This window comes from Antennarius striatus, chromosome 12 (genome assembly GCF_040054535.1).
Source record: "Antennarius striatus isolate MH-2024 chromosome 12, ASM4005453v1, whole genome shotgun sequence".
NCBI classification, from domain to species: Eukaryota; Metazoa; Chordata; class Actinopteri; order Lophiiformes; family Antennariidae; genus Antennarius; species Antennarius striatus.
The window spans coordinates 21,142,501-21,164,115 of record NC_090787.1 but is presented as its reverse complement, the minus strand read 5'-3'; the positions used below and the strand labels follow the sequence as shown (position 1 = coordinate 21,164,115).

At 42.5% G+C, this 21,615-nt stretch overlaps 1 protein-coding gene across 2 annotated transcripts in view; it reads left to right on the top strand.

Moving 5' to 3' along the window:
* The first annotated feature begins 9,281 nt into the window (after window positions 1-9,281).
* Window positions 9,282-21,615, top strand: part of itga4 (integrin alpha 4) — a 30,062-nt gene continuing 17,728 nt past the window's right edge. The window contains exons 1-11 of one of the 2 annotated variants that reach the window (XM_068328583.1): window positions 9,283-9,589; window positions 11,250-11,432; window positions 14,507-14,625; window positions 15,972-16,072; window positions 16,784-16,916; window positions 17,038-17,105; window positions 17,266-17,398; window positions 20,138-20,223; window positions 20,370-20,432; window positions 20,630-20,770; window positions 21,198-21,306. In XM_068328583.1, the coding sequence (XP_068184684.1) occupies window positions 11,263-11,432; window positions 14,507-14,625; window positions 15,972-16,072; window positions 16,784-16,916; window positions 17,038-17,105; window positions 17,266-17,398; window positions 20,138-20,223; window positions 20,370-20,432; window positions 20,630-20,770; window positions 21,198-21,306 (1,123 nt within the window). In that variant the 5' untranslated portion in view covers window positions 9,283-9,589; window positions 11,250-11,262. Of the gene's footprint in view, window positions 9,590-11,249; window positions 11,433-14,506; window positions 14,626-15,971; window positions 16,073-16,783; window positions 16,917-17,037; window positions 17,106-17,158; window positions 17,399-20,137; window positions 20,224-20,369; window positions 20,433-20,629; window positions 20,771-21,197; window positions 21,307-21,615 lie in introns of both variants that reach the window. The other variant, XM_068328582.1, reaches the window with a different exon arrangement.

Here is a 21,615-nt window from a genome sequence, read left to right as displayed (position 1 = left end):
TTGGTCAGTTCCAAACAAACAAACAAACAAACAAACAAACAAACAAACAAACAAACAAACAAACAAACAGTGGAATGGAAATCAGTTTCTCAGGACCAGTGAGCAGAAAGAGGAAACACAACCAGGAACAATGGAACGCTGCACTTTGATTGTTGTTTCTGAGGATAAAACAGGAACAACAATCAGAATGAAATGTCTGAGTTAAAATGATTATAAAAGAATTAACATAACAACAGTCATGTACAATATACTGTATATTTAGGGTGGGAAAAAGGTAATTTTCCTACAGGGATGATTAAAGGATTTATTTATTTTTATTTTATCTGTTGTCACTCTATTTTTTTAGGTGATCACACGCTAAAATTTACTCCCAATGAATATAGATGATCAGAGCGGAGGAGAGAATGGAGGAAGCTGAAAAGGGAAGAGTGTTGAGAGGTTAGCTAAGAAGAAGTGGGACACTGAGAGGACTGAGGAGAGTAGACAGGAGTACAGGGAGATGCAGCGTAAGGTGAAGGTAGAGGTAGCAAAGGCCAAACAAGAAGCTGATGATGACTTGTATGCTAGGTTGGACAGTAAGGAGGGAGAGACTGATCTATACCGGTTGGCAAGACAGAGAGACAGAGATGGGAAGGACGTGCAGCAGGTTAGGGTGATTAAGGATAGGGATGGAAGTCTATTGACAGGTGCCAGTAGTGTGATGGGAAGATGGAAAGAGTACTTTGAAGAGTTGATGAACGTGGAAAATGAGAGAGAACAAAGACTAGAAGAGGTGACTGTTGTGGACCAGGATGTAGCAAAGATTAGTCAGGATGAAGTGAGGAGGGCATTGAAGAGGATGAAGAGTGGAAAGGCAGTTGGTCCTGATGATATACCTGTAGAGGTTTGGAAGTGTCTAGGAGAGGTGGCAGTAGAGTTTCTGACTGGGTTGTTCAACAGGATCTTAGATAGTGAGAAGATGCCTGAGGAATGGAGGAGAAGTGTGCTGGTGCCCATTTTTAAGAACAAGGGAGATGTGCAGAGTTGTGGCAACTACAGAGGAATAAAGCTGATGAGCCATACAATGAAGTTATGGGAGAGAGTAGTGGAAGCTAGACTAAGGGCAGAAGTGAACATTTGTGAGCAGCAGTTTGGTTTCATGCCAAAACAGAGTACTACAGATGCAGTATTTGCTTTGAGGATGTTGATAGAGAAGTACAGAGAAGGCCAGAGGGAGCTGCATTGTGTTTTTGTAGATCTGGAGAAAGCTGATGACAGGGTGTCCAGAGAGGAACTGTGGTATTGTATGAGGAAGTCTGGAGTGGCAGAGAAGTATGTTAGAGCGGTGCAGGACATGTATGAGGACTGTAAGACAGTGGTGAGGTGTGTGTAGGTGTGACAGAGGAGTTCAAGGTGGAGGTGGGACTGCATCAGGGATCAGCTCTGAACCCCTTCTTGTTGCTATGGTGATGGACAGGCTGACAGACGAGGTCAGACAGGAATCTTCATGGACTATGATGTTTACAGATGACATTGTGATCTGCAGTGAGAGCAGGGAACAGGTGGAGGAGAAGCTAGAGAGGTGGAGGTTTGTCCTGGAAAGGAGAGGAATGAAGGTTAGCCGCAGTAAGACAGAGTACATGTGTGTGAATGAGAGGGACCCAAGTGGAAGAGTGAGGTTACAGGGAGAAGAGATCAAGAAGGTGGAGGATTTGAAGTACTTAGGGTCAACAGTCCAGAGCGATGGAGAGTGTGGAAAAGAGGTGAAGAAGCGTGTCCAGGCAGGATGGAACGGGTGGAGGAAAGTGTCGGGTGTGATGTGTGATAGAAGAGTTTCAGCTAAAATGAAAGGAAAGGTGTACAAAACTGTGGAGAGACCAGCGATGTTGTTTGGTCTAGAGACAGTGTCACTGAGGAAAAGACAGGAGACAGAGCTGGAGGTAGCAGAGATGAAGATGCTGAGGTTCTCTCTGGGAGTGACCAGGATGGATAGGATCAGGAATGAGTACATCAGAGGGACAGCACATGTTAGAGGTTCTGGAGATAAAGTCAGAGAGGCCAGACTGAGATGGTTTGGACATGTCCAGAGGAGAGATAGTGAATATATTGGTAGAAGGATGCTGAGTTCTGAACTGCCAGGCAGGAGGCCTAGAGGAAGACCAAAGAGGAGGTTTATGGATGTAGTGAAAGAGGACATGAAGGTAGTTGGTGTGAGAGAAGAGGATGAGAAGACAGGGTTAGATGGAGGACACTGATTGGCTGTGGAGACCCCTGAAGGGAAAAGCCCAAAGGAACAGAAGATCAGAATCCCCCCACCGTTCCCTTTGGGACTGACCTCTGAACTCCTGGTTCATGGTTGGTGTGACTCCAGTTCATGTTTGAAGTACTGTTCATACCAAAATCTGAATCCAGTTTAGTTCCAGACTGAACTCAGGTCCAGAGTTCAATTCTCATGACCTCTGACCCCAGTTTGCTGTGTCGGCTAACAACGCCCTGTCCTGACAGGTCGCTATGGAGGGAACTGAGAGGACAGAATGATGACCTGTTGGTTTTGTTATGTCACCAACTTCTCTTCAACTTATTTTCTGTCAGACCACAAAACCGCCCAACGACACGGATCGTGTGTGTGTGTGTGTGTGTGTGTGTGTGTGTGTGTGTGTGTGTGTGTGTGTATAGAAATATAAACAGTAATTTCCTCCTATTATCAAAAATGACAGCAGCCCTGCCATCATCCTCCATCCTCTCGTACACACACACACACACACACACACACACACACACACACACACACACACACACACACACGCTCTGAGATGAAAGCGTTGTGTCAGATTAGACTGATAGGTGATCACAGATCTTAACACAGCAGGGATCAGCTGTCTGTTAGCATACCACAGACAACGAGATAACACACACACACACACACACACACACACACACACACACACACACACACACACACACACACACATACACACACACACACACACCCACACACACACACACACACACATACAAACTGTGTGAGCTGATAAATAAACTCATTGATTCCTATGTTCTCTTTTTTTTTTAAATTCCATTTTTGTCTTTTTTTGCAATTTTATTACAGATTTGATTTTGTTTCAAATAATTTTCTTCACTCTCCTTAATTTTTTTTCCTGTTTGGTAAAAAAAAAAGCCTTTAGGAGTCACAGGGGGTGGATGGAGTGCACAAAGAAAATAGTTGTTTCAAGCTGAGACGTGAGGAAAAGTCAGAGGGAAATGAAAGAGAACGAAGGAAGTGTAAGCTACTAGACATCATCTGAAAACACACACACACACACACACACACACACACACACACACACACACACACACACACACACACACACACACACACACACACACACACACACACACACACACACACACACACACACACACACAGCACATGATGGCTGTGTGACTGACAGACATTACTACAACTGTATTAGTTTTGTTTCAGTGCCTTGAGTGAACAGAGACTCCACAAACTGTCCTCCAGCTGCTTCATGTCTTCTGTCCTCTTGTTCATTCACTATCTATCTGTGACCTCTGACCTCCTAATTACAGGCTGGTTCATGATGACCTCAGTGAAGCATCTCACAGCTATCAGGAGCTCTGACGGCTGAATGAGCAGGTTAACAGCCAGCGTTTAGACTGATCCGTCACGTCCGCGACGGCGACAGGAAGGCAGACGGGTTCGTCTCTGCTGCTCAAACAACTGAACTATTTACTGACCAGCAGCTGATGGAGGTTCATTTCAGGTTCCCCTCCACCCAACAAGCCCCGCCCCTCACACTGACTGTCCTATCAAATGATGTCAGTTCAGCTCGGTGTGTTTCTATTGGTTAAAGCAGACTGGCTTCATTCAAGGAACTGAGAGCTCTGTGTCAGTTGTTTAGCTTGGCTGTGTGATTATCTGTTCAATAATGAAATTGTAATAAACAATACATTCAATACATTCCTGTGTGTGATGACTCTGACTGGTGTTATAGACTACAGAGATGCTGCATTCCACAGCAAAAAAGGTGTGAAGTGCGGTCAATCGTTGCGGTACACAAGGAAAGGAAGAAGGAATTTACATTTTTTCCGTTCTATTTATTATCTGACTCAGAATGATATTTATATTTGAAAATAGCCGGACTCTCTCCTCCACATCCTAAAGGCATTTTTACCAAACAGGAAAAAAATATTTAACTTTAGAACAATGAAGAAAATGAGTTGAAACAAAATCAAATCTGTGAGTCATTCTTGACGCGTGTGGAGATGCTTGCCTCGGTCACATGACCACCTTCTTACGGGAGCCGCTCCGCCCGCTGACACAGAATACATCGCTACTAAAACAGGTATCGTGATTGGTGCATTTTGTCATGTGACGCAAACGACTGGTCTTATTTTGAAAAACTTACTTTGAAAAACTTCACAAGTGACACAAACTGTATATAGTTATGTTAGAAGCCTATGGTAACCTTTTTGGAGCTCAAAATCAGTTCCATGAGCATGTTTTTGGTTTTTATGTGCAGTAAAATACAATCTTTCCAATTCTGAATTTGACTGTGTGTGTCTATTTTGCCCCAATATGTCAATATAATAATTTTTAGGGAAATAAAAACTATATCTTCATATAGCTGAAGTTGTGCTGAAGATGTATGGGTATGTTAAATCATTTTTAATGTGGTATATAGAGACAAATGTCAAAGGTACCAAAAAATGGCCAAAATAGGTCAGGGCTGTAAGGGTTAATGTCTCTTCTCTTTCCTCTGACGGGGTGGGGGGTGGGGGGTGGGGGGGTGGGAACATTAGCTTTTTAGATTCAACATAGTAACTGCTGGGTCATTAACAGGAAATACCGACAAACACACTTTGTGTGTCTATGTGTGTGTGTGTGTGTGTGTGTGTGTGTGTGTGTGTGTGTGTGTGTGTGTGTGTGTGTGGTTCCTGTCCGTCTGCTCCATCTACTGTCTTCTTGTCTGGAACTATTTCAATCAGACTGGTTAAAATCAGGCTGATAGTGGATGTCAGGCTTAACTAGTGGTGAATATAAAAATAAGTTTCTCTGCTGGAACGAGGAAATTGATCTTTAACCCGTAATAAATTAAAGGAATAATCTGTTCATGACAAACAGAAGATATAAATTCAGACAAATGAACAGGATTGTTTAATCTCCTCTCCTTTATTTGCCCTCTGGTTTATTTACTGATGAATGTCTGGTTTGAGTTTGTCGGTCCTCTTCTGGGGACAAATATTCATTCCTTGAACGTCAACTGAACACACTCACTATTAATCACTACGGATTCCGGCTCTCCAGTCCAGCTCCAGTGGGTTCCAACTGCTTCAGTCCCGCCAACAAGCTCGACTGTAGAATTGACTTGAAATGAATCGTTACACACAGCAGCGGCGCTGAGGGGACCACTCCTCACATCTCCTGTGTATAATATTATCTCATTTCCTTTTTACCGCCTGAGATTCTTTTTATTGTTGTTGTTGTCGTGGTAACAAACATGAAGCAACACTACTGCGTTCTGCGTGCTGGAAGCTCTGTGAGGACATACAGGCCACGTGTCTGACGGCTCCGACCTGCTGCTGTTTGTAATATTTCACATGTTGGCCGTCACAGATACAGGCAGTTCCTCAAACTGGACCTCCTGGAGCAGATTTCATCATCTGGGCAGCAGAAACCCCACATATGTACACCCGGTCTGCCTGTTGTCTGGGTCAGACCTGTGCTGGTTCTCACTCTTCAATCCTGCAGAATTTCTTGCGCACACACAACACACACACACACACACACACACACACACACACACACACACACACACACACACACACACACACACACACACACACACACACACACACACACACACACACACACGTCTTTTGTAATCAATTCACAAAAATATTTTCAGAAAAACATCAGAACAGCAAAAATTTTCTTTGGGGTTCACACACTATCATCGTCATCATCATCATCATCATCATCATCATCATCATCATCATCATCATCATCATCATCGTCATCATCATGGCCGATGGATGTCTGGATGTCTAGCAAAGCTTTTTTGTCAAATTATGCTTAATGTCTGGGTAAATTTTTACCTCATTTCATATTTATAACAAAATTGTCAGTTGAGCTGACTTCTAAATTTGAATTCTAGATTCTAGAAATTTACATAAAATCGTAGAAAAGATTTGTGTCGCTTCTAGTTTGACAGAAAACAAATAGAAAGCTCCAGAAAGTGAAAGGGTTTCCATCCCAACCGCCTCCTTAGCTCTCATTTGAATGTTGAGGCAACGCGATCACACACAGCTGATATTAATTATCCAATTACACTTCCTGCCAGCTCAGTCCTCTCTTCTGATTGGTCCATTTGGGTCCTGCTAACTTTGCTAGTCCTTTTTAACTTTAGATATCTGCTACCAGACAACTTTAGTTTCTTCTACTGCTGTAAAGTTTGTCTTATACTAATATGACTGTAGGTTTTACCACCAGTACACCCCCGTTAATAATATTACTATTTAGAAGGAAGTAAATAAGATCAGACATTTTGTCCTCTCTCTCTACAACACAACAACCACTGAAGTTTTGCAGAAGTAAAACACGCAGTATGTCGTTAATGAAGAAGTGCTCTACTCTCTCTCTTAAAAGTGACACTAGGATTAATACTCCTTAGCAGTGACAGCAGTAATATTGGGATACTCACCAACCCTCAGCCAGCCTCAAAATGTCAAGAACATTTCTGTGGTTTTAGTTCTAATCAGAAGAATGCTGGAATTGTTGTGTGTAATGCTAGAAGTGTTAGTTTATCGTAGGATCACAGACCACATGACGGAGCACACGCTGCTTCAACGCTTCAATCACAACCTATCACAATGCTTGTTTGGAACACAACTTAAATGTAGAAAAAAGATTTCTTTAGTTTTATGATGATATTTTAAGTTGGACCACAGAGTTTACCAAAACCGACCAACTGTCCGTGAGACGTCTCTTCTTAGTGAAATACGATGAAAAACACCAAACATACAACTAGAAGGACGTCGTCCAGGTGACGGTACATCACTGTGTTCAATAGTCAGCTGGACTTTAAAGCTTGAAGTTGTTTCTTCTCTCATTCCAGAGGTGGGAACTGAACTGGATGAGAGGCAAAACCTCTTCAAGATTGCCCTAGAAGTCCGTTTACTTCATTCGACACAGAGTTGAACTAGAAAGGCTGCTGCAGCTGCAGCTGCACCATCAGTTTGCCCTCAGAAGATGCCTCTCTGTGATGTCCTGGTCCTGGTTCTGGTCTCTGAACAAACTAACAGTGCTCATGAGTGTGAACGTGAAGAGCTTATCAGTTGTATCATTGGGCCCAATGCAGAGACACAGTCTAAACCATGTCATTAAATGACCCTGACACCGTCAGAACACCAGGCAAATTGTTGGGGACCCCAGTAAACCTTTAGAAAAGGGGTCCTTTATTAACCACGGATAACAGAACTTTTTACAATCACACTTAAATCTAAACTATACAGAGCACCATCAACTCCCCCATAAATGGGGCCCATCCCATTTCCAGCTGAATGTTGTTGATTTGGATGCTTCCTGAGAAATGAACAGGAACGTAAACAAGGAAGTGCCGGGCCCCTCTGCCCACCGACCCGAGAACCCGACTCCTCACATTGGCAACCATGGGTTTATTTTGAGTTCAGGGATTACCAGTGGGTGGCGCTGTTTCGTCACAGCAAACCTATTCTGGGTTCAATTCCCTTCTGTTTGTGCGTGATCTCCCCGTGTCTCTGTGGGTTCCTTTGGGTTCTCCTGCTTACCCCCTCCTCCAGACACATTCAGCTTAACGAATCGGTCAGTAGATGTGAGTGTGAGTGTGAGTGTGCATGGTTGTGTTTGTCTTGTCTTTCCTGTGGCCCCACGATGAGTTGGCGTCACATCTGGGGTATACCCTGCCTATCACCCATTGCCAACTAGGATAGGCTCCAGCTGACATTTATGGGCAAACCAGATGAATGGCTGACTGCAGTCGTCGAGAAAAACATGGGTGGATGGATGGATGGATGGATGGATGGATGGATGGATGGATGGCTCATATTATTCCCTGCCATGGATGATATGAGGAGGATATAGGAATGGATTCTGTGCATTTCAATATTTTGTAGAGTTTCCATGCTGTTATCGGAAAACTGTGACAAAAACCCTTTAACTGTGTGACAATCAAATGTTGAACTGATTTTTATTTTAATTCCCATGGTTACAAAATGATTTGAGGTTCATTTTATGAGATGGATCGGTCATAAATAAAAGTTCCTTTGACACGTCTCAAAAACTGTTCAGGGTCCGCAGACACCTGCAGAGAGACGTACCCCTTAAACTTTTGGCATTTGGCAAATTGAAGCACTTCATTATTTTTTTATGTACAGTAGATTTGTATGTTGAAACTCCATTTTTTCATGCCGTTCCGTGTTTTTTCCAGAACATGCTTGTGAAAAATTTGAAACCTTAATTAATGAAGCTTTTTTCCTGCATGGTTGAATAAAGTTTGAGTAACAACACAAGAAATTCTCTTCTAAAGTGAAACACCTGTGGTTACAAAGTGAAGCCTGAGAATTCATTATGCTTTTAATGATATTTATAAAATGTTACTTGGATCCTATCACAATGTCGAAGGAATTAAAAAGGTGAACCTGGAATCTGGAACCATCTCAGAATTTGGTCCTGTTATATGAATTTCTATCAAACCTCGGCAACATTTATTGACAGATATGTTGCAAACAAATAAAAGAATGCATATAAAGCTCTTTGCAGAGGTAATTATCAGACAGCAGGTTTAGCAGATTACAGAAATAACTTGGTTTGCCAAGGTGGTTTATTGTTCGGTTCCATTTCATGTGTGAACAACCAGCTGCATCTGACAGGCTTGTTGTTGTTTGTCTCTGCAGATTCAGCTGTAAACATGTGACTGTGTGTGTATTTCACCCTCAGACTCAGAAACAAGATTACAGCCCCACTGACTCCATTCACACTGTGGTGAGATCCGAACTGAAAAGGAAACACCCCGAGCGCGCACACACACACACACACACACACACACACACACACACACACACACACACACACACACACACACACACACACACACACACACACACACACACACACACACACACACACACACACACACACACACACACACGTCTTGGCGGACATAGCGGGGGTGGAGAGGAAACACACGGACGCGCGCACTCGCGCTGGCGCGCACGGTGAGGGAGGGTCTCCGCGCTCCGCTCTCAGCTCCATTGAGTTCTTGTCAAACTCAGATGAGCTTTAGTTTGAGGTGATTTTCCTTTTCGGTTTCATTCCATCAGGTGTTTTTCAGTTTCCTTTCCTGTCCGTCATCCCCGCTCCTCGTGGGCTTCCTCGGACGCACCGGAGAGCCGTTTACGCACCGGAGAGCCGTTTACGCACCGGAGAGCCGGTTACGCACCGGACGGAGGAGCAACAGGAGGTTCCACGCGGAGGCGTTTGGGACAACCCGGGGGCCCTTCAGGAGCTTCAATACCTGTCGGTACCGGGGGGACATCAGCGGTCTGACCGGTACAGAACCCACTTTAAATAGAACCTAACGATTATAATCAGATTATCATCAGATTAACAGAAAACTGATCACAGTGAACATGAGGACAGGTTTCCAGACAGGGTTCATAAGTATTTCTGTAGTTTAGATCCAGGCTGTGTGTCGGACTGATGTCTTTTGCTTGATTATCTGTACTATTTGATTTTATTCTTTAAAGAACCGTCCAGATATCTAAACATCCAAAACAACTGAGAAATTGTTGGGTTTCATTTCAGCCTTTACTGATTTCAGTCTCATTTAAACTGACAATAAGAACATGACTATTACTTAAATCATTAGGGTAGTTAATGACAGTTGGAGGAGGTCATCTGGTCACCCACACGTGTTCATTTCAGCTTAGTGGACCTTCTGTGATGAGGGGTTGAGTCAGGGACAACATGAAGCTGGTTTGAGTCCTGGAATGATTCGCATCTCAATGAAGTTCAGCTTTGAGAGACCGAGCTCTTTAAAACATTTTACCAATATCATGGGGGGGAAAAAAAGCCAATTATAAATCGGTGACGTGCGGTCAGGGGAGGCAGAAAAATGGAAGAAATAAATTAAAAGGTTATATTTTTCCAGTGACGTGTATTATATAGTTATTTTCCGTTCAGCGTCACCAATTTTAGGTTATTTTTACTCAAAATTGCTTAATTTTCACATTACCGGTGAAATACTGATCAGAGACCTGCGGTGAGACATCAGCCAGCCGAGCCTCACCATGGATTGATCAATGGATTGATCATGGATTGATCAATGACTCCACTAGCTGTGCTGGTAGCTAAACAGTGAGACCGTAATGCTAACTCTCTGTATGTCGCTGTTAAAATGTTCAAACACGTTTGATCTATGAACTAAACTCCCATAATTGAGCTAATGTATATAATGTACAGGGTGTTTCTATCAACAACTCCATGTGTGTAACGTCTTTCTGGAATTGAGCGGTCCTGAAACCGCTGGGAAAAGGCACCAAGTGAGGCACGCAGTTCTCCTGCCTCATGGTAGGGGGTGCTGGTGATCCCAGGGATAGAAGAAATGACAGTAAACTATAATCTATCAGTGAGTCAAGTACAGCCATTCATTTTTTTTTCTGCTCGCCTTGCCGTACTATAAAAATGGAGGATTACACATCTCAACTCAAATTTTTTTCGATGCTTTTGTTCAGAAGGAGCGGCTCATGGACTTCATTTATAAGTAAACGTAACGTGTACAAACAAACATGTAGGAAACAACACAAAGTTTTTTTCATCTAACATGCTAATTGTGTGTTAGTTTGTACGTGTGAATAATTCTCCTATGACACTTTAAAAATGACCTGTTGCTAATTAAATGGTGAATAAGCTAAATTGTAGGTTCATGTTTTTGTAAATCTAATTATGATGAAATCGGTGCTCCACCAGCATGAGCCTCACCGCACGTCAATGATGGATCAACTGATGAGCAACAATGGAATATGTTGAGGTTTGGCCGCTTGTGATTTTTCAATCTGAATATGTAGTAACCTCCTAACACCCTGCAGTAGGACCGATATCTAAGAATCGTTCCTGATCGTTCTTGAAATGAAAACTAGAATTTCAAGTGGTCATGTGACTTTGTAGCGATGGACGCTGACGATGCTTCTGGTGTCTTTGTGTTCTGCAGTGTGTGCTCCATCATGCCTCCTTTAGTGGGCAGCTTCAGTCTGGTCCTGATGCAGGTCCTGGTCCTGGTCCATCCAGCAACAGGGTACAATTTGGATCAGGACGACAGTCTGGAGTTCACTGGCCCCCCATCCGCCATGTTTGGATACTCGGTCCTGTTGCATCGCCATGGAGCTCACAACTGGTCTGCATCCGTTCTGTATAAATTAGACTGATCTGTTATTTATACTCTGCTTATGTATTGTGCTTCTATGTAATCCTCACCTGCTGCAAATGTTCTGTTCACCTGATACTCAACCAATCTGATCAGTCATTGATCTCCTGTCAGTCTGCTGGTGAAATGGATTTATGGGAAAAACGTATTTTTAGTTGTTAGATGTTTGATCTTTTTCTTGTGTATGCATGTGTGTGTGCGTGTGTGCGTGTGTGTGCGTGTGTGTGCGTGTGTGCGTGTGTGTGTGTGTGTGTGTGTATGGCACATGCTAATTAGCCATTTATTGTCACTGAGAGAAGTTCATTCAAGCTTCACACAGAGACACCATTCAGGCACTGAGGAGTCAAAAATAGTCAGATCCTCTCTGTCTGTCTCTCTCAAGAGGCTGTAACAGAAAAATATGATTCGCAAAATATTTTTTAAGAATTCTGCAAGACACAAAAGATTGAGGGCAAAAGTAGAATAATTTTTTACCTCAACATGTTTCTGGATAGCGTCAGCTTTTATATGAAAAGTAAAACAAGAAGTAGCGAACCAGTTTTTACAGACAAAGAGTTTTATAGATAAAAAAAAAAAGATATAAAAAGTAAGGAAAAAAGTAAAAATGCATGATTGTAGAAGAGATGGTTGTGAAGAATGGATAATTGTTTATTTTGTTAATTTAGTATGCTTTTTTTAGAAAAAAAAATTGTTTAGTTTGATAAATGTTAAAATCTTAATTTCCCTTCGGGGATCAAACCACTATATATATATATATATATATATATATATATATATATATATATATATATATATATATATATCTCACTATATATATATATATATATATATATATATATATATATATATATATATATATATATATATATATATATATATATATATATATATATATATATATATATACTGGACAGTCCTGATCATGAAAGACCCACAGAAGGAATCTACCCCATCCAACTACCGGCCAATAACCTGTCTCAGTACAACATGGAAGCTCCTGTCAGGCATCATGGCAGCTAAGATGAGTAGGCACATGGATCAATACATGAGTGGGACACAGAAAGGAGTTGGTAGTAACACCAGGGGAGCCAAGCACCAGCTACTGGTGGACAGAGCAGTACACAGAGACTGTAAGAATAGGCAGACCAACTTGTGCACCGCCTGGATTGACTACCAGAAAGCCTACGACTCAATGCCACACACGTGGATACTGGAATGTCTGGAACTGTATAAGATCAACAGGACACTAAGAGCCTTCATCAAGAACTCAATGGGGAAGTGGAAGACAACCCTGGAGACTAACTCCAAGCCCATTGCCCAAGTTAACATCAAGTGTGGCATATACCAAGGGGATGCACTATCACCACTGCTGTTCTGCATAGGCCTGAACCCCCTCAGTCACATCATCACAAAGAGTGGCTACGGATACCAATTCCGAAGTGGGACAACAATCAGCCATCTCCTCTACATGGATGACATCAAGCTGTACGCCATGAATGAGCAAGGAATCGACTCACTGAATGGTAAGAACAAGGTCCGAGCCATCAACATGTATGCACTGCCGGTCATCAGATACCCCGCTGGGATAATAAGCTGGCCAAAGGAGGAGATAGAAGCAACACATCTTAAGACTAGAAAGCTCCTCACCATGCATTGAGGGTTTCACCCCAAGTCCAGCACCCTGAGGCTGTACAGTAGCGGAAAGAGGGAGGCCGAGGACTAGTGAGCATCAGGGCTACTGTCCAGGATGAGACATCAAAATCCAAGAGTACATCAGGAAGATGGCCCCAACAGATGAACTGCTCAGTGAATGCCTTAGACAGCAGAAACCTGAGGAGGAAGAGGAGGAGGAGGAGGAGGAGACGACATGGTGGGACAAGCCCCTACACGGCATGTACCGCCGTCAGATAGAGGAAGTGGCTGATATCAAGAAGACCTACCAATGGCTGAATAAAGCTGGACTGACAGACAGCACAGAGGCACTGATCATGGCAGCACAAGAACAGGCCCTAAGTACAAGGGCAATAGAGGCCAATATCTACCACAGTAGATCTGACCCAAGGTGCAGGCTATGTAAAGAAGCCCCAGAGTCAGTCCAGCATGTGGTAGCAGGGTGTAAGATGCTCGCCAGCTCAGCATACATGGAAAGGCACAACCAAGTAGCTGTGATAGTGTACAGGAACATCTGTACCCGGTATGGACTAGAAGTACCCAAATCCCAATGGGACATACCACCGAAGGTGGTTGAGAACGGCAAGGCTAAGATCCTGTGGGACTTCAGCTTCCAGACCAACAAACAGCTTCTGGCTAACAAACCGGACATAGTGGTGATGGACAAAGAGCAGAAGAGAGCAGTGGTGATAGATGTGGAGATTCCAGCTGATGCCAACATCAGGAAGAAGGAACATGAAAAGACTGAGAAATATCAAGGGTTGAAAGAACAGCTGGAACAGATGTGGAAGGTTAAGGTTAATGTGGTCCCCGTGGTAGTAGGAGCACTTGGGGCAGTGACCCCCAAACTGGAAGAGTGGCTCCAGCAGATTCCTGGAACAACATCTGAAGCCTCAGTCCAGAGGAGCGCAGTCCTAGGAACAGCTAAGATACTGACAGAACCCTCAGACTCCCAGGCCTCTGGTAGAGGACCCGAGCTGGAGGATGACACACAGATACCACCCCACAAGGGTGAGAGGGACATTTATATATATATATATATATATATATATATATATATATATATATATATATATATATATATATATATATATATATACACACATACATACTTTATATATATATATATATATATATATATATATATATATATATATATATATATATATATAAAGTTTACATGTTTCTTTGTTCAGGACTGCACAGTACTATTGAAAATCCTCTTTACGTGAATCTCTTTTGGATTTTGTGTCAATGTGACTATTTTGTAATTTGACTTTTATGAATAAACGTGAAAATTAAAATGTTAAAAATCTCAACATCTCTCTCTCCCTCTCCCTCTCTCTCTGTCTCACCCTCTCTCCCTCTTGCAGGTTGGTGGTTGGAGCTCCGGTAGCGAACTCTTCCTCCCACCCCCTGGTTCATTCTCCTGGGGCGGTTTACCGCTGTGACATTACCGCTGAACACCGCCGCTGCCACCACATGCATTCTGGTGCGTCACTTGTTCTTCACACAAACTTTGTTACACAGATTGTATAAAGTAGAGCTAAAGATGAGCAGCAGCATGGGAGGGACGGTCCATCGAGAAGGCAGCTTCATCAGTATTTTAATTGGAACCCCTGTTCAGATCCTGTGTTTAAACATTAACGAAGCTACATATATTTATTGTGTTTGTTTGTGAGTTTTTGAGGATTTTGCAATATCCTCAAAAAAAACCCCCCCAACCTTTTGCACATTTCAGACGTAAATAGATTAATTGTTAACATGTATTGTTGTAGAATTTTGTTTTAGAAACACTTGAACTTTATTCTATTGTTTTTACAGCTAAAATAGCAAGTAAGCATTGGCTTCCATTTATCTCGTTAGCTTCCATTATTTTTTTTATTTTTTATTTTTCTATTTTATATACTGGAATAATCCCCAAAGGGAAATTAATAGCACTGTAGTACAGGCCCTGTAACACACACACACACACACACACACACACACACACACACACACACACACACACACACACACACACACACACACACACACACACACACACACACACATACACATGCACGCATGCACACACACACGCACGCATATACACACACACACACATGCACACACGCACACATGCACGCACACACGCACGCATACACACACACACACACACATACACTCACACACACACATGCACACACACACACACACACATGCACACACACACACGCTCCTGCTTGGCGCGTCCACCAAATATCTTCACAACCGTTGCAGATAGAAAGATGAAAGAAAAACCACATTACTCAGGCAGCAAAGGGGTTAAAAATGAGATGATGACCTTGACCTTGGGAAAACTAGGTCAAGGTCACATTTCAACTTTTGTACCTTTTTTTGCACATATCTCAGGAACCAGATAAGATAGAAATACGAATCAAACGGTGTTATATTCAGGGAAGCAAAGGGATGAAAATTAGAACACAACCTTGACCTTGAAAAACTAGGTCAAGGTCACATTTTCACTTTTATACCTTTTTAAGTACACATCTCTGAAAGCTGATGAGATATAAACAAAAAGCAACATTTTCAGTAGCCAGAGGCACAAAAATGTGACGATGACCTTCACCTTTGGTGAAAAGACAAATACTCGATAGTACAAAATAAAATTCATTACTGCAACCATTATGAAAGTAGGTCAGGGTAAAGTTTTGAATTCAGGGGTGTCGCAGGATGCTGCAGTCTCTGACTGCCTTGTTTTAATATGTGGATGCTGTCGGCTGATCAGCTGTGTTAATTATTTGTAGAACAACACTGAATTTCCTCTGATGGCTCCGTGTGTGTGTCTGTGTGTAGACGTGATGAGCTGTGGGAAGACGTGTGAAGCAGACAGTAATCACCAGTGGCTGGGGGTCAGTCTTTCCAGACAACCAGGAGACAACGGAGGACACATCCTGGTAACACACACTCTCATTTTAACACACACATACACACACACACACGCACACGCACACGCACACACACACACACACACACACACACACACACACACACACACACACACACACACACACACACACACACACACACACATAAATACACACAAGCACACACAAATACACACAAACACAGACTAATACAAACAAACACACATTAAATACTGGGCCAACTTTTAGACATTAGACAGAAACTTTTCAGAAAAATAGTTTTCCTCTAATTTTCAAAGTTGAAATAATTATGAATAAGTTGTGGACTGGGTCCTCCTCAAGTAAGTAAGATAAGATAAGAATCAGAAGCCTTCATTACTGTCGTCTCTGTTTATTACAAATACAAATGTCATGAAACTTGACTGAGATACTAGCTTCTACTTACTGGATCATCTCTTGTCATCAAGAAGAATTCAGTTTGAAACTGAAATGAAAACACAACAGGCCTGATAATGTTCTACACTCTGTCAGAATCTCTCTCTGTGACGCGGGTCATGGGAATCACAGCACTGCTCCTAACTTGTGTTATTGTCTTTAATGAGGCCGTGTCACATGCTGTTTTTGTGTTACATGCTGCGTGTGTGTGTGTGTGTGTGTGTGTTTGCGTGCATGCGTGTGTGTGTGTGTGTGCGTGCGTGTGTGTGTGTGTTTGTGTGTTTGTGCTTGTGTGTGTGTTTTCAGGCGTGTGCTCACCGCTGGAAGAACGTCTTCTACTCAAAGAAGGACAGTCAGAACCACAAGCTGCCTAATGGAGTCTGTTATCGCTATGGTAACGACCTGAGACACGCCCAACCCATCATCCCATGCTACAGAGGTACGAACCTGTTCTGCTCTTTTGCTGCTGGAGCAAAACCGACTGTGTTTGAACTTGTTTGTGGGTTCCCCTCCACCCTCAGCGTGTCAGTGTGTGTGTGTGTGTGTGTGTGTGTCTGCAGACCACCAGAGGAAGTTTGGGGAGGATTATGGGTCGTGTCAGGCTGGGATTTCCAACTTCCTAACGGAGGTCAGTGACACAGAGGCAACAGGCGGCTTTAAAATCCTGTTTGTTGCTTCCAGGCGGGCTGCGATCCATCACTGCTGTCTTAGTCCCGAGTCCTTGGACACCGAGTCCAGGGACTGGATGTGGTGTCACACGAACCCTGACCTCTGGTCATCTCTCTCAGGATCTGATCATCATGGGAGCGCCGGGTACGTCTTACTGGACGGGTTCGGTTCTGGTCTTCAACACATCCAGTGGAGGGATGTCAGTGTACCTGGATGAAGACAACGGTGCTGTCAGCTTTGGAAGCTACCTTGGTAACCGACACACCTGAGACCGTACCGGTACTTGTAATGTAATCCTGCTGAGAGCGGCGCAGGTAAACCTCAGCCTTAGCTGTTAATTGGTTCAACGAATTCAAGTTGAATTGAGATCACCATTCATAGTTCTGTGATGAACTTGAATTATGAATGGACCTTCAGTTATATTTGGTTAACACAAATCTATTTTAATCTTACAAACAATTTGATTTTTTATTATAGTACAGATAAAACAATTCCATCTCATCTTCAGCTGCTTCTTCCACTTTGTGAATCACGGGGGTTTTATCGGGCTAACAATATGATATTATATGTTTTTATTTTTACTTATTGCACAGTAACATGATATTATGTGGTTAGAACAATTAACTAGTGATTTTAAAATTGCAATATTTGTAGCGTTCAGACATAAAATACAGAAAACAACATCTTGTCTTCAGCTGCCTTTTCCACGTTGCAGGTCAGGGTAAAATTTTGAATTCAGGGGTGTCGGGGGATGTTGCAGTCTCTGACTGCCTTGTTTGTACTTAAGCACAGCTGAATTGCACCATATTAGTGTAAGACAGGTGTGTTATGAACTTTTAGTTGAAAAAGTTAACATGTCTGACCCCTGATCCACACAGGATGGTTTTCAGTCATCCCTCTCCTTTCAGAGAATGTCGGCGCAGGTGTGTTTCATTCTGTACCGCGATCAGTCGGTGGACTGAAGGTCATGAATAGACGTGACCACAGACGTGTCTCTGTAGTCCGTTCAGTCATGTCAGTACAGGGATTCTTTATGTGGTTGTGGGTACTGCAGTGTGTGATTCTCACCGAGCCCACAGCTGTGCAGATGAATGTTTCCTGTGTGATGACAGGGGTAAGCATTTTTATACGCTGCTGTCTTCATTAAGCCCTGCCTGGTGACAGGTTGTGAAAGAACTCTTCTATGTAACACACAGTTGCATCAGAAGTCATTTAGTCAGCAGCTTTTGACTACATCTTCAACCAATCCTGATGAAGCATGGTTGTGACATCATCTCTCCAAGGACTCCTTTGATTGGACAACATAAAGCAGTATTGTTGGAAAGCTTTGACAAATAATTAATAACAGTAGAAATTCTTGGCAATGGGGTCCTCACTAGTTGCCTCTGCTCAGGAGGTATTCTGAAACTCTGTGGATGGCTCGGCGAGGAAGAAAACATTAAATTGTGAAATATAAACATGATTGTATTGAGTCTGGATCGGGGTTTTTTAACCCTTGAAGAGAAGGTTTTGTATTTTTTTTGTTTTTTATGCTGATACTTAAAGGGTTACTATGAAACTGGCTGTTTTTAAGAAATGAGCCATTGAATTCTGGAGTAGATCCAGATAAAGATGGTATGAGGAATTATTTTCCTTTTTTGTTGTTGCTATTTCTGTATCGCTTCAAGAAACCTGAGGGCAGCCATTTAACTCAGAAACTGATATTTTGCATTAAACCTTTACACATGTATTTATGTGTGTGTGTGAGTGTGAGTGTGTGTGTGTGTGTGTGTGTGTGTGTGTGTGTGTGTGTGTGTGTGTGTGTGTGTGTGTGTGTGCATTTTTCTTGAGTGCACACACCGGATGGTGAACATGAAGGTGTGAAGTTCCTCCTTCACAAGTTTCCATCTAACAACTCGTGTTTTTCACCTCAACACTGTTGAGTTGTGGATCAGATACACACAGCACACACACACACACACACACACACACACACACACACACACACACACACACACACACACACACACACACACACACACACACACACACACACACTTGTCTGTGTCATGCTGCATGCATGGTGACCCCCCATCACAGAAAACACTAGCTAGCTTGTTGCGAGTAAAATCAATCAATCAATCAATCAGTCAACTTTTATTTATATAACGCTTAATCACATGTGAAGACATTTCAAAGCGCTTTACAGATAGAAAGCCAACAATGTCCTCCAGAGCAGCATAAGCAACGGTGGTGGGGAAAAACTCCCTCATTGAGGAAGAAACTCCAGGCAGGACCCAGACTCTGGAATACTTATAGTGAAGTATCAACAGTAAACATATGAATGAATGAATGAATGAATGAATGAATGAATGAATGAACGAATGAATGAATGAATGAATGAACGAATGAACGAATGAATGAATGAATGAATGAATGAATGAATGAATGAATGAACGAATGAATGAATGAATTCATTTCAAATAACAAAACAAAACAAAATAACAATAACAATCAATAACAAATACACCAGAATGGTGAGAGCTCTATCTGAACAGGAGTAGGAAGAAATGTAAACTTGTTAAATTCCTACCCCCTTATTCTCAAAAAATACTCATTACAAAATACTTGCTGAAGTATGAAGAAGTAAATCAATCATTTGTACTGCGTAGCCATAGAAAGATGAAAATTAAAAATAAATACGTTTTTAAAAAAAATTGTCCTGTTAAAAAAATACTCATCTAAATCATCTAAAAGTGTTGCTCAAAATTAGATTTTGGTTCATCTTTCTCTTTATTTTTTAATTAATTTAAATAAAACTAAGGGATAAGTCTCTGGTATCAGTTCAACCACATGATGTTTTCAATCCTTTGTCATACCGCGACAGGGAAATTTGTGCAGTCATTCATTGCTGGTATAAAATGGAAATCCTCAGATGTACATGTACCTGAAACATGTGCAGTATTTAGTTTCCGTCCTGAATTAATCTGAATGTGTCCTGCTGTTGTTCAGGTTACTCTGTCGGAGCCGGCCACTTTCTGAGTCCTGCTACTGTGGAGGTGGTGGGTGGAGCTCCACAATACAACCAGAAGGGCAAGGTAGGGTCGGGGTTACCCCCCCCACACACACACACACACTATTGTGTGTAGTTAGCTTTGTGTGTGTGATATATTTTGTTAATATTGTGTGTAGTGTTATATCATTGCAATGTTGAAGTTTTTGTGTGATTGTCTGTGATGTGCAGGCCTTCATCTTCACCGTAGATAAAAACATGCTGAGGGTCGTCTCTGAAGTGTCTGGAAAAGAGGTCAGAAGCTAATTAGCATCAGCATCCTCCTTTCAAACCAAAGGAATATGAAGCACTCATGGGGTTTTTGTGTGTGTGTGTGTGTGTGTGTGTGTGTGTGTGTGTGTGTGTGTGTGTGTGTGTGTGTGTGTGTGTGTGTGTGTGTGTGTGTGTGTGTGTGTGTGTGTGTGTGTGTGTGTGTGTGTGTGTGTGTGTAGCTGGGCTCTTACTTCGGCTCCAGTGTGTGTGCCGTGGACCTGAACTCTGACGGTTTATCGGATCTGTTGGTTGGGGCTCCTATGGCAACAGGAAGTACGAGGGAAGAGGGAAGAGTCCATGTGTACATCAACCAAGGGCAGGTGTGCTAAGAAACACACACACACGCACGCACACACACACACACACACACACACACACACACACACACACACACACACACACACACACACACACACACACACACACACACACACACACACACATAACACAACCTCCTCTAACTGTTGTCATATCTGTTGTTAAACTGACACGTTCCTGTTGTGCAGTAGAACATAAATGTTTGACCAACGCTCCATCTTTTAAAACAGGGCAGTCACAGACCGCAACATCCCGCGACACCTCCGAATTCAAAATTATAACCTGACATACTTTCATAGGTCAGGGTCATTTCATAAAAAAAACAACGTAATTTCAACTGTAGGAGTGAAATGGACTGATTGGTGTGATTGTTCGCCCTTCTCACAGTGTGAGGGTGTGTTTTCTCTGTTTCCTCTCTAACTGGACCAGTCGAAGCTGCTGGAAGCAGACTTTCAGCTGACGGGCAGCGATGCCTACGCCGCCCGCTTTGGAGAGACCATCGCTGATCTGGGAGACCTTGATGACGATGGTTACCCTGGTAACGAGCAAACATCACAGCCAGCCCAATCAACATCCTGATTATTAATAGCAATGCTAATACTCCTGCTGCTAGTACTGCTGGAAATACTTGAACTTCTGGGAATTCAAATACTGCTCCTACCTTGTTAGTACTTCTACTACTACAGAAATATACTACTTCTACTATGACTTAGATTACCACTAAAGATGACTTTAAAAGTGAATATTAGTACTCGTACCATCATTAGTGAAGTATGGAGCAGCTCCACTGCAGCAGTGGGTGTCACTGCCTCGCCTTAGGGCAGATCAGGAGGGGTGTTTAAAGTGT